At 47.1% G+C, this 13,232-nt stretch overlaps 1 protein-coding gene across 1 annotated transcript in view; it reads left to right on the top strand.

The window, feature by feature from the left end:
• Positions 1-13,232, top strand: part of uvrag (UV radiation resistance associated gene) — a 73,867-nt gene that overhangs the window by 26,989 nt on the left and 33,646 nt on the right. Inside the window, exons 10-12 of the mRNA XM_060057273.1 lie at positions 1,411-1,498; positions 1,914-1,974; positions 5,765-5,930. Coding sequence (XP_059913256.1) covers positions 1,411-1,498; positions 1,914-1,974; positions 5,765-5,930 — 315 coding nt within the window. The remainder of the gene's footprint in view (positions 1-1,410; positions 1,499-1,913; positions 1,975-5,764; positions 5,931-13,232) is intronic.

Genomic DNA, 13,232 nt, shown 5'->3' with positions numbered 1-13,232 from the left:
TATGATCAAGCGGTCAGGACCACTAGTCGCTATGCCTTCTTCTGTCGCATGATAAAAACGGCATCAACAGAGGGTAATGATATGTTGCCTGTCGACCACAAACAAAAGCCAGAGAGAAAATTAAAGTGGAAGGATAGGAAGACAGAGGGGAAGAACGCATCGTATTCAATAACGTCTTCCCCCCGTGAACCTCCTTTTCATCTTTTTCTTTTTTTCTCCTCTCTCTTCATCAAAGACTCGACGTAGACCCCTAACCGGTGCCGAGGCAGCGTTCCCAGTATTAAACGGGGAAACCGAGGAGAACCGCGATTCACCAGATGTCTCTGCATCTTGCCCTCTGCATACAATAACGCCAACGTTTGTGAATATAGAGCTCGAGAAATAGCTTCTTAATCTGACTCTAGTCATGGCAAATATCTGAGGGCTAATATCGAGAGGATGAAAGCATCACGGTTCGTTCCTTGACGTTGCCCCGTTGAGTCCAATGTTTTTAAAAAGTTTTTAAGGTGCCTTTTTTTTTCCTTTGGTGTTGCAATATAACTACATTTGGAAATGCTGTAGATGATCGCTGATCATTGAGAGTCGTCGATGATGCGCTGCGCGGGGAAGGCCGGGGCTGCTGCTCAACACGTCTCAGGGCGTTATTGAGCGCTGTCACGCAGGAATGTTGAGTGCTGTGACAGTGGAGCCTCTCTCACAATGACGAAGAACTGAGCCGCTCAGTGGTCATTTATTTATGACATGAAATCTTTTAGTCAGGACCTGACCACCTATTTTAAATTTAAAGACCATTATGACTTGTAGAGACCTGGGTAAAGATAGCGGGAGCGCGTATCAGCTTCATGACTCAATCAATCACTTCTGGGGTTAAGAAGAAGCGGACAGCGCATTGTACTGACACTCTGTCCGCCGTTTGTGTCACTCTCTAGACTCTCATGTAATGGGCGGCTTAGCGAAGGGAGACTGACATGAGTGTGCTGTCACAGCCCATTACACTACATCCATATACTCTACCCTCCTCCAGCAGCCCCCTGACACGCACACCCACACTCCAGACTTCCTCTGAATTCAACTTGGTCCCGCATGCATCTCTGCTCTTCCTCCCCAGTGGCTCCTCGACTACCGGTTACTTCCCCCTCACAGAATGACGTTCGCCGTCTTTCACTCTCTCTGCGGGACGACAACTCTTCTCCTCCCTGTAGCCAAGGCACACACAGATACTCACGCACACATACTCCCCCACAGCCCCAGCGACGTCACCTTGCACCACTGAAGACTATGGCCTTTGTCTCAGCCTGTCCAGTGACTGAGAGTGTTGTCCATGTGTCTCGCTCTTGTATCCCTCTCTCCAAACAGCCCCCTGCTTACCTTCTTTCTGACCTCTTCCCCCCCCTTCCTCCGTCTCTCCAGGGAGCAGTTCCTCAAGTCCAACGCTCAGCTCACCTTCCGTTGTCGGCAGCTCCTGTCTGAGCTGTCCTACATCTACCCCATCACTGTGGTGAGTGATCAAGGCGGCTTCGGTGTTGAAGCTGTGGAACCGTTCATGGAATGGAGGGAAAATGTAAAGCGTAAGGTCATAAATGTGCATAATGTTATCCCTAAAAAGAAAGATGTTGGATCCTCTTGTGTGAAGGATAATTATCTTGTATTGTCATGAGTTCCCCTGTTACCTTCCCCATGGTATTTCAGGAGGGCTTCCAAACGATATATTTTTTAATTTGATTTTCCATAAAGGTAAAAGGTATATAAACACTCTGAATGCCACCAGCAGCGCTCAGTACTGAAATAATTTAAAGGCTTTCACCCTGCTGCCTTACCCCTGGTTAACCCACAGGGACTTTGTTTTGTGTTCTTGTCTTTTACGTTGTCCTTGTCATTGCCTTTAATCTGAAGCTACAAACCTAAATCCACAGGCAAATCAGTCGGATTACGTCATCTGTGGAGTTAAGCTGCCCAACTCGGAGGACTTCCAAGGTAAATGACAGCTGGTCTGATTGGCTCCCCATGTTAGAGATGCCTCCATGCATGTCCTTCAGACATCGGGGCTCATCCCGGTTTGCATGTTTTCTATTGCTAAAAATATATTTTTTAAAGGGCAGTTTATATAAATACGATCGCGTAGGCAGTGCACATGAAATGGCGGAAAATATCATTTTAGTAGAATAGTTTCCAACTTCCGTAATGGTGCAGTTTTACAGCCCCCAAAAGGCCGATAAAAATGCCATCCTGAAACACTCACTAGAGTTGGACTCACTAGAGTCCAACTCTAAAAAAGAAAAAGCTCATCAAGTTTTTAACGGGCAGATCACAACAGGACTGGATACTCAATGTTCTGCAGCCGTGCAGTCTCGGCTCTGTGTTGACCACCTACTGGAGTCTTGTTTCTAAACCACTATCTGCCCACAATAAACACGATCCCATCCTCTTGTCTCCCAAACCTGAGAAGACCCAGCCTCCGCCAGGCGGTAATGTAAATATGCTGCTATGACAAAGACTTTGTTTGACACACATATCCATGTGATCAAGAGCGAAGGGGTGGGTGAGGTAGATGTGTGTGTGTGTGTGTGTGTGTGTGTGTGTGTGTGTGTGTGTGTGTGTGTGTGTGTGTGTGTGTGTGTGTGTGTGGGTGTGTGGGTGGGTGGGTGGGTGGGTGGGTGGGTGGGTGGGTGGGTGGGTGGGTGTGTGTGTGTTCGGGCCAGATGAAGTACGATGATAGGGTAGAAAAGCAGTAACTGAAAAAGGTTTGAACATAACAATTCACCAACCCCATTTTGGAAGCAAGCTTAGAATACATCAGGCCACTCAAAATGCTCCTCATCATCCAAGAATGCAAAAGATTGCTTCCTGTGTATCTGAACCCCTTGGACGAGGCCCCAGTGGTGAGAATCAGGTCCCGAACCCTTATTTTCCACATCTCCAGAATATCTTCGTTTGAGTCTTCATATGGCTTAAGAAGAAAAATAGTCCTTAAGACCAAACTCAACAGAGGGAGACGACGAAATGTGTTCCTGAGGTTGTGAAAACCCTTCTAAATACTTTAAGCTCTCCCAATTCTCCCCACTCACATAATTGACCAATGGACGCCGTTCAACAATGTTGGTGTTCCAAGAAGCGGTCGTTCAACCATAGACTTGAGGAGTTAGCAAGGGTAAGATCAGCAGCAGGCCGGCTCAATCGTGGTGTTCGCCTCCACAGAAACGCAATGTGGATGGCCATAGGGGATGTCGTATTGTCCAAAGAGAACATTGTGGCGAGAGTTCTGTAAAGGACCACCTTGATAAGCCTAATGGTTTTGGATGGATTCATAGTAGATAGATTTAGAGTGTTCGAAATGGAGCCTTTTGGCTTCTTTTCAGCAAAAAAAACATTGATAGTGAAAACCTTACTGGAACAGTTAAACTGAGTGATGCTGACTTCATGGCTTCAAACTGTTCACGGGTGTAGCCCCCATATCATAGCTTCAACCTATTCTCATGTCCCGCATTGCAAATAAACATTGCCTTGTAGCGCCCGACTGCTATTGAGATGAATGATCACACATATAACAGAAAGCGATGATTATATGAATGTAGTTATCCACTGTGGATGCAATAAGAGGACTGTGATTTAGCCTACTGCAGGTCAAAGTGAACAAAAAAACTGAAGGTTTGTGGCTGCAGATGATGAAATGGCAGAAAAAAACTGCAGCGAGCCTTCCACCAATCAGATATGTTCAGCACTGCAAGCCCCACCCACAAGGTTCCTGAACATTTGGAAAGTCCTACCCCCCAAGCAGGGACATTTTTGGGGGTCAAATTATGTCCCCGGAACTTAATTTGGACCCTGGTTCCTGCAGTGGAAAACCAAAGGTTCCTAGTTCCTGCGGTGGACAGATTGCCTTCTTCTATAACACGTGAGCACTAGGCATAACTCACCATGTTCCTGTTGTGCGATAGCTCTTTTTCCCAGTGTTAGACTCCAACTTATCTGGTGGGTGTAAGGACAGTATAATAAAGATACACATTTGAGCCATGAAAATATGAGATAATAAAATACAATTTATTATTTGTCAGTCTGTATGGGATCCAATGTTTTGAAGGAACATCGGGATCCTCCGGAACGTTTGCGTGTTCCCGTGCTGAACTTTTCTCACAGCTGGGGGGGGGGGGACACTCTTGAGTCCATAATTCAGGATCAACCTATCGCCACTTCTCCGCCCCCCCGCTGTGGGGACATCCCTGCTGCTGAAATTCCTTAATAAAGAAGGGGAGTACAGAGCTCTTTATCGCCTCCCTCTCGCCATCCCCCCCCCTTCAGCTCAAACACCCAGCCAGGCCTGCTGCAAATCACTGCACCACTGTCGTTGACAGTCGATGTGTATTTGCAGTGGTGGTTTGTTCCTCTGTGCCCTGCGTCTGCCCCTGCCTTTAAGCCCTGATAAGGTGGACACCTACCAGTGAGTACAGCACCAAGCATGCGGGGGGTAGACAGCGAGAAAGACATCCTAACCAGCATTTCACTCCCTAACCTCCATCTCCCATCTGTTCGTTTCTCCCTTTGAGCTGGAGTCGTGTGGTTTTGAGGGTGGTCGGTAACAGAGGTGCGGTTTGTTAGCCAATGTCGGAGAGAAATGGGAGATAACGTGGGAGAAAAGAATGGCCCCTGACCCAACGCACTTGACCTCCCCGCTGACCTCTGCTCTCACTGAGTGTGGGGTCCGTCGCAGAGGCTGCATGATCAAGTCTAGAGCTTTCTGGATGGTTGTCTGTCTGAAACGCCCTGAGGCTGAAGGGGAGGATGTTCCACATTATCAGGAGGGGTCAGGGTCAATGGAAGTGCTTTTCTCACCAGGGGGAGAAAGTATTTTTTTTTTCATTTTTTCATTACCATAATCTTTTTCAAACACTAAGCTCTACCTGTCTCTTTAGCATAATTGTCCATCAAAGTTTGCACCCCAAGGTCTTGCATCAGTTTCTTTGTACTTTAACTGACCTGACATTCTTGTAAGTTGGCGGGGAGAAAAACGCCGGACCACAATTGCCTGTGTGCCATGTTGGCAACAACGTGAATGCAAAAATGCAACAAAAAACGTGCAATCTCTTTTATGTAGATAAAAACAAGCCCTGCATGCCAAGTTCTGTTGTATTCAGTATAGTGGTTCTCTGCTCTTTCAAAACAGAGCAATTCAGTTGCGGTGTAGAATTACTTGTGAGCTGTGAAGTAATTTTTACCTTTAACCAACAATCAACATCCTACCCTGTCGAACCGTCTTTCTCTCGGAAATTTTGTTGGATTTAGTTAGGAATTTGTATACAAGATGTTCTTGGCCATAGACTTGTCTTGCCACCGAAACCCTATTTTTTTGTGATTCTCATCATACTTTCCCACATAAATACAACAGCCTCCTTCTGTGAATACTTCAAAAAACATCTTCTGCTTGATTCAGCCCTTTCGGTATATAATGTTGTTTGGATTCACAAGATGTGGACATGGATTATGTTCCAACAGTTTATTTCTTCACATAATGAACACCCATCCCCAACACATCACCAGACAGAATGGCATTGACTGTATGCTTTGAAGATGTTTGATCTTGGATCAAATGTCAGTTCACATGAGGCTAAAAAAAAAAAAATCAATCAACAAATCAACAAATCTGTTTTGTTTGTTGATTCTTTTTGATTAGTTCAATAACAAGCATGGCGCCTCTGATCCATATTCTCCGATGCCAAGCGCCATGATTTGACGTTGTAAACAGCTGGAACCTCCATATCTCTCACCACAGCAAAGGATGACGGGAGCGTGGCAGTGGCCCTCGGTTACACGGCGCACCTGGTCCTGATGGTGTCCTGCTTCCTCCAGATCCCTTTACGGTATCCAGTTATCCACAAGGGTTCCCGGTCCTCCATCAAGGACACCATCACCGACAGGCTGACGGAGAAGGAGAGAGAGTAAGTGGATCAAATTGCTGGAACGCATTTACCAACTCAATCATCAATCTACACAGTTTTAATTTAGGTGCGTGCGCATTTGCTTGGGTGTGTGTATGTTGCAGTGTCTTCTTGAGCAGGTTTCCAAACGGCTTATTCAAATCAACTTCATGTACATGAGTGAATATATGTTTTGTTTTACTCAAATCCTGAAGAACAATGAAATCTGCCCAAGTATTTCCTTGGCTTGTGAACCAGTTGTAGTTCTGCATTCCTCACGATACAGTCTTTGCTCTCTCCAGCCGTCAGATCGTTTGTGGCCTTGTTCGATGCACACAAGCCTGGTATGCGTGCAGGAGCGGTCTGGTATAGGAATCTTTTTCTCTGGAACATTATCAGTGCATTTCCAGATTTTTATATCTTTACAGAGTGTATACAAGCTACAGAAGAACAGCAAAATAAGTAGCACATTTTTTGGGCAGACCGTGGCATAGTATTTGTCTCCAACTAAACCTAACATGATAAATGCAACGTATAATTAAGCCCAGTCCATGCCGGAGACCTACTAAGAATCAATCAGTTTACCCCCCCCCCCCCCCCCTTGATTAATGCAATGTTAGTGCACATTGAAATCAATAACTTTGAATGCATTAAACCCTTTATAGATGGGTTGAATCAAAACATGTGAATTGACATGCCAAGATATCCAAGTATCTTGGCTTGACATTTAATTTTCAGTTGAAACAAGATGTGATTGTCATCAATAATGCAGTCAAAAGTAATCGTGGCTGTCTCTACCAATACACATCATGCAGAATTGTATATCCCGTTGTTTTTTTGAGTGCATCACAAATGTCTGCATATGCTCAGCTTGGTCAATCCTTTAAAAGGTTTTGACAGCAGCGTAGACCGTAGACTCAAGAGGCCTTTGGGGAAGGAGTGTGAAACATCTGTTATCTATACATAATCAATATATTTTTTATCAAAACCATAGAAAATACAGATGCATATCATTAAGGAGATGGTATGGGTTTCTTGATCCAGGATGCCTACAGGTAAAGTTGAGGACATTGAGGATGGAACCAATACCTTTCGGCCAAGCCACTCCACAATCAATTTCAAAGCAGTACAAACGCAATACAGCCACATTCATCTTTTAAAAGTGGTCGTTTTCACCATATCTGGTTGAAATGGAGAGCACTCCAAGCTAAAGTGGTTATAAATTCCCCCTTTTGATCTCTTTGTACATATGTCGGTGTGGCAGTTGTGTCTTATAACACGGCGCATTGTTGGAGACTTGAAATTGTCGTGTGTTAACAGCACCTCCGGGCCACCATCAACCTTGTTTTGTACCTTGTGGAATTTGGATAACGATTTTATTACATTTTCTATGATTGCTGAATTATTTACAGTCTCGATTTACGAGAAATGTTCAAGTTGAAATGTGGCAGATAATGACAAGGCAGAATTTCTCACGTGAGGCTACAGAAGGGAGCCTCCACTGAACTCATCGCGCCACAGAGATTAAATTATTATTTGGGTGTGCTATGGTTACCCGTTACTATGCAGTGAATCGAGGTGAAAACCCTCGCACGATGATGCTGCATTGTGAATAATTGCACGTTCGCGGCACGCAGATACCGTCAGGAATGCAGCAACTGGAGCATTCAGGCATTCCATGCATGATGACCCCACTTGCTGTAAGGGAGAGAGGTGGGAGAATGATGGGGAAATTGGTATAATCAGTGTTTTTAGGGCTGGTTATGTGTGTAATTTTTTTCAAAGTGATTAGTAAGGGCAGGTTCAATGCTCTTGGAAGGAGACTGAGAGAAGTATTCAGGTGAAAGAGGCACCGGCTCTGGATTACGTTTTGCCACGCGATGCTTTCAGTCGCAGTGCGATGATTCCTGTCCGCACGCAGCCTGTTTAAGTGACTTGCCTTAAAAGTATGCAGAGCCTATCCCCGATGTACGTCAGTAACAGAACAGCCCTATGATACAACACAGCAGCATTATTTTCCTATCGTCACTAGTATATCTGTTCAATAGACTATCTGGAGACGTTCTGATCAGTGCCTTTTAGATCAAATTCTTCTGAGGCGTTTATTGCACTCTTGCAATTAAAACGATATCATGCATTATTTTAGATCCAAGCACTTGTGCTTGGACACTGTCTGCCTAGTGTAAAGCTGTCTGTTGTCTTGCTGGCTGCGAAGGCGGGGGTAAGCCTTTGAAACCCAGAGCCGACTCATTATAGTGAATTAAGGACAGGGAAGGAGAGGAGTTCCAGGCCACACGGCCAGCCACGTTAATAACAGTCATAATAACGGGGCTCCGGACTAAATAAGTCTCTCCAGAGCTACACTTTGTGCGTCCCAACATGTTAGCTCGCCACGGAGACTACTACGCAGCCCACAAACTAGAATAACCTTGCAGCGGTCTTTTGAATAGTGAACAAGTTGAGAACAAATGTTGGCAATCTTGGCTTTATTGTGCCGCAACACGCATGCATTTTGAGTACATGTGTGAGATGGAGATATGTAAACAAGCACACGATTCCCTATCCAACATCTGCTAAGCATTCCGAGTAAAATAATGCTTAGGTTCGTGTGTGTGTGTGTGTGTGTGTGTGTGTGTGTGTGTGTGTGTGTGTGTGTGTGTGTGTGTGTGTGTGTGTGTGTGTGTGTGTGTGTGTGTGTGTGTGTGTGTGTGTGTGTGTGTGTGCACATGTTGTGCGTGTGCAGGCACACAGGAGCATTGATCGGAATCAGACGTCATCGCAGTCAAGCACCCAACTCTCTCGTTTTTTTTTTTGTCCGGACAGCAGGTGTTGAGTCTGATTCGGCATGGCGGGGGTGGAGGGGGAGGGGGGGGGGCTGGGGCTGGGGGTCGTGTGGTATGTCATTGCCCCGTGGTCCAAAGGTGTGTCTACACCGTTGGGATTCCCAGGCCCACAGTGCAGGATATTTACCTTCACACTGTCAGACACAATAAACCTGCTGGGAGTCCGTGGGTGTCGGGACAGAAGGGCTCTCTGTGAACCCGGACCCGACTCGATAGCCGAGCAGCCCCATACGCTCGGATGACCCCTCACCCTCACTCCCCTGCCTCCACGGCTCTTCCTCCCCCCCCCCCCCCACCCCCTGCCCCCCACCCACCCCACCAAAGTTTATGAGTCGCGAGGCCTCGTGTGTAAGCAGACACAGAGCCAAATGATGTGTGGGAAGACGGAAAGCAACCAGTCTAAACTGGGGAACGTGTACAAAGACTGGCGATTAAAGTGTCGGAAAGAGGCAGCCAATGATGATGAGTTAGCCGATGCGGGAACGCGAGCTCAAAGGGTGGCAGAATTAGCCCGACAGCCTATCGTTCACGTAGCGTGCTCGAATGAAAACCCAAATCTCAATATTTTTGAGGTTTTTTTTTTGACCGGGGAAAATGTAATGGTCTTCAGGAAGCTTCTGCTGTTCCCCCGGGGCCCCTGCCATGTGGTTAAGGGCCGTTGCACTCAGTGTGGCAGGCAGGACGTGCTTGAGGATCCCAACCAGAATAGACTCTGTAACAAGGGCCCCCACCCTGTACTTAAACTAGGTAATAGTCCCAACTTTTGGAGGGGACAAACATTTCAGCTGGTTGCTTCTCAACTATCTTCGTAGAAGTCGAAAAATATTGAATAAATATAATGGCCATTACCAGTAACGGTATATCTGTCAGTGGGGTGTGTAGTGCTCCGAAATGGACCCCGACATACTAGCCTTTCCCGCCGTGGTGCAGCCCAAGATTAAATCACTATCACTTTGATAACAACCATCCTCTCAGTCAAACTAAAATCAGCCGTGTTGCCCTTGGGTCCTAGGACATCCGTTTTTTTTTTTTTTTGTTGTTTTTTTCAATTATGTGGAGAGCCTAACTTTCCCAGTCGATGCTCTGCCTGACATAAGCTCATCACTATTTTGAGTTAGCAGCATTCTCCTCCCTGACACATTCTCTGAAATCGACGGGCTCCTAAAGACACATTGCGCCCACATTTTGTCCTGGGGAGAACCTTGTCCTGCTGTGTCTGATTGCATGGGTGTGTGTGTGTGTGTGTGTGTGTGTTGGGGGGGGTGGGGAGATGCGATCCAGATGTCTTCCGTGTGATTGAGACCAGAACCTGGCTATTAAAAGCGAAACGCTGGACAGCCCCGTGGTTTAGCCCACATATCAATGCCAATCCATTTTCCTCTTTCCCCTTTTTCTTTTCATAAATTTTTCTTCCTATTCACGACAGTTTGAAGGAGAATGGTGGGTGGTGGGGGATATATAAATATATATATATATATATATATATATATATATATATATATACATGAGAAGGGATTTACACATTACCACCTGGATCAAGTATAAAGGGAAAGCGGGTGGAAGTACTCGTGTTAGTGCCAGGCAAACCATGGGAGGCCTGGATAAGAAGAGTGGAACTTCGCGAGGCTCAAAGGGAAAAGGCAGCAGCAGGGTTATTGTTATGAGTCTCCGCATGGGCTTCACGTCTCCTAATGTGGTCCATGTGGACGGGCCGAGACGGACGCTGCCCTTTCACACCGACCCCTGCCGCACGCCCGTTCCCTCCCCACCAGGTCAGTCACACAGCAGGCCGTCAACAGATCAAGCCTTTGGTGTCAGAGACGAGACCTAGCCACTCCTATGAAGGGCCGAATTTAGTCTACTGTATGTTCTTTCACTATTTATCATTCAAGGACAAATATGAACGTCTTTCACGGCGTTGGAGAGAGAGAAAGGAACTCTGGTGAGGGCCAGTTCAGTTGGCTCGTCCTCGCATCACGTTGAAGGCCCTGCCGTTACGCAACCTGCCTGATGGTTCTGTGTTCACCTTTCATTACACAGCAAATGAGAAGCATCTGCCATAGACGAGACGCCTGTGCGAAGAGGGATGCTGCGAATTAGAGGAGAGTGACCCAGCGAGCTTAGGAAGATCAAATTCTGTTTTCATATTTCCTCCGACAGACGAGCTCTGAATTTGTCCAAACGACTATCAGAACGGAATCTTTCACGCTATCAGGCTCTCTCTCTCTCTCTCTCTCTTGCTCTCTCTCTCTCTTGCTCGCTCTCTTGCTCGCTCTTTCTCTTTCCCCCCCCCCCCCCCCCTCTGTCCGGCTCACTCTCCCGGGCATTCTCTTTTGCTCGCTTTCTTTCTCACTCTCATTGTGCTTTGTGCTTAGACCCTCGTGACACTGAGTTGCAAACGGACCTGATACCACCGTGATGTTGGAACATTCAGTGTAAATAGGTGTTTTAATTTGTTTTGTTGTTATCCAGTTAAGGGGGGGAAACCAAATTACAGGTTGGGTTGGGGGAAGATAACGAAGATGGCGCCGTGCCCATAAACACCATCGAGGGGTTCTGGACGGGGCCTCGCTCCTCTCCTCCGGCTCTGGTTTTGATTAAAACCATAGAAGAAATCAAGGGGCTGCAGGATCTGCAGGGCGGGAGAGAGGGGGGGGGGGGGGGGGGGGGGGCGGGGGGGAGAGCGCCGTCGCTCAGGAGACGCGTTAACGGCACGCAGCGCGACGGCGGAGCAGTCACGGCGGGGCCACAGAGGAGAGCAGCAGCGGCGGCGGCCATTAAAATACCTTTCACTGACAGATGCTCAGTGTAATCATTCCTCCGATATTGGAGATTACAGCCCGCCGTGATTTATACCGCAACCACTGCCGTTTAGGCTCTGACAGTCGCAGGCAGGTGTTCTTTTCCTTTTTCTTTTTTTTTTCTTTTTGGTCGAAGCGAAGGGGCCGGATGATTTATGGTTCCACGCCGTTTAGAATGTCACGTTAAAGCGGCGTTGTGAAACGTACAGGCATTCCCCCCCCCCCTTCCCCGGTCAACCCGACCACCTTTTCAAACGCACTATGGTGAACCAAAACACACACATAGTGTGGCAAGATACCCTCCCTCCTTAGAACACACACACACACACACACACACACACACACACACACACACACACACACACACACACACACACACACACACACACACACACACACACACACACACACACACACACACAAGCAGGGTTTGAAATATCGGCGAGCCCCCCTCTTTCGGGCACACGATCCCGGGTTGTTTTGCTACTTCTCCCAGTCTTAATGAAGCTGTCTAAACAGGCTCGCTGACACATGTGCGGATGCCGGCCCACTGTATACACTGGAGGCGGTCAGCCAGTCACCGGGACCATTCCCGCCGCGCGTTCAGGAACCAGATTACGCCGGAGCCACGACCACCCAGCCACACACCGTTTTCTCCTCCTCCCCCTTCTCTCCTGTACACTCCTCTAACTGAACGCAATGGCTCCCCCGAGATCCAAGACACTCGCTTTAACACACTGAACGGTACACAGGCAGGGACGCATGCACCGCATGCAGGAGCCGTGTGTGAGCTACAGCTCCGTGACCCCCTGCACGGCGCTCTTCCCCACAGGCCTAGAGAAACTGCTGCTTTTTAAGGGGAGGACGGCCATTTTAAGAGATTCGAGAGACTGGAATCTCTCTCCTCCATTTTGACTCTTTATCGATACAGTTCTAATCATGCATTGTGTGTCCAACTGTGTGCTTCAAAGCAGAGCTCATTGGGTTATTTTGTTATGCAAGAAACCACATCGTATCCACTCACAAATAGCCACGGATCCGGCTGGGGAGACAGTAAAATGTCTCTTTATTGGAAGTCATTAAAGACGCCATGTGCGGTATTCATCTCCACCGAGGCCCATGGAATCGTGCTCACGTTTCATCTGTCTGTTTATCGATGGGAACGCGCTCGCAAACGAAAATAACAGAACAAAAGAGGCCAACCCCAGAATGGACATGCCATACCATCTCTCGACCTATCCCTTCATCCTTGAGAAAACGGCTTCCTCCTTTTAACTAGGAACTCGGTCTTTGATATGTGCAGCTTGTCTGTGAAGGCGAGAAAGGGGATGTCTAGCTCCAATGGCTAAGTGGCAGGCAGACTGGGTCTGTCTTGTTATGACAACACAGAGACACAGAGGTTTCTGTCAGGTACTTAGATTTATTTTTACGATGCACTCCAAGTTCTCTCTTGTGGAACTACCCTTATTAATTACATATTTTTGTGTCTACACGCAATTCCCGGCATGGCGTGCTATGCATCGCTTTAATATCATACAGTGGGGGGGCTGATATGGTAGAAAAATACACACCCACACACACACACATACACACAAGGGGATTTCTTTATGAGGAGGGTGTGTGTGTGACAGATGTACTTTTGCTTCCAAACCCGCTGCTGTTTTTTTAATCGTTTTGGG

This window comes from Gadus macrocephalus, chromosome 7 (genome assembly GCF_031168955.1).
Source record: "Gadus macrocephalus chromosome 7, ASM3116895v1".
NCBI classification, from domain to species: Eukaryota; Metazoa; Chordata; class Actinopteri; order Gadiformes; family Gadidae; genus Gadus; species Gadus macrocephalus.
This window is presented reverse-complemented; position numbering and strand designations above follow the sequence as displayed.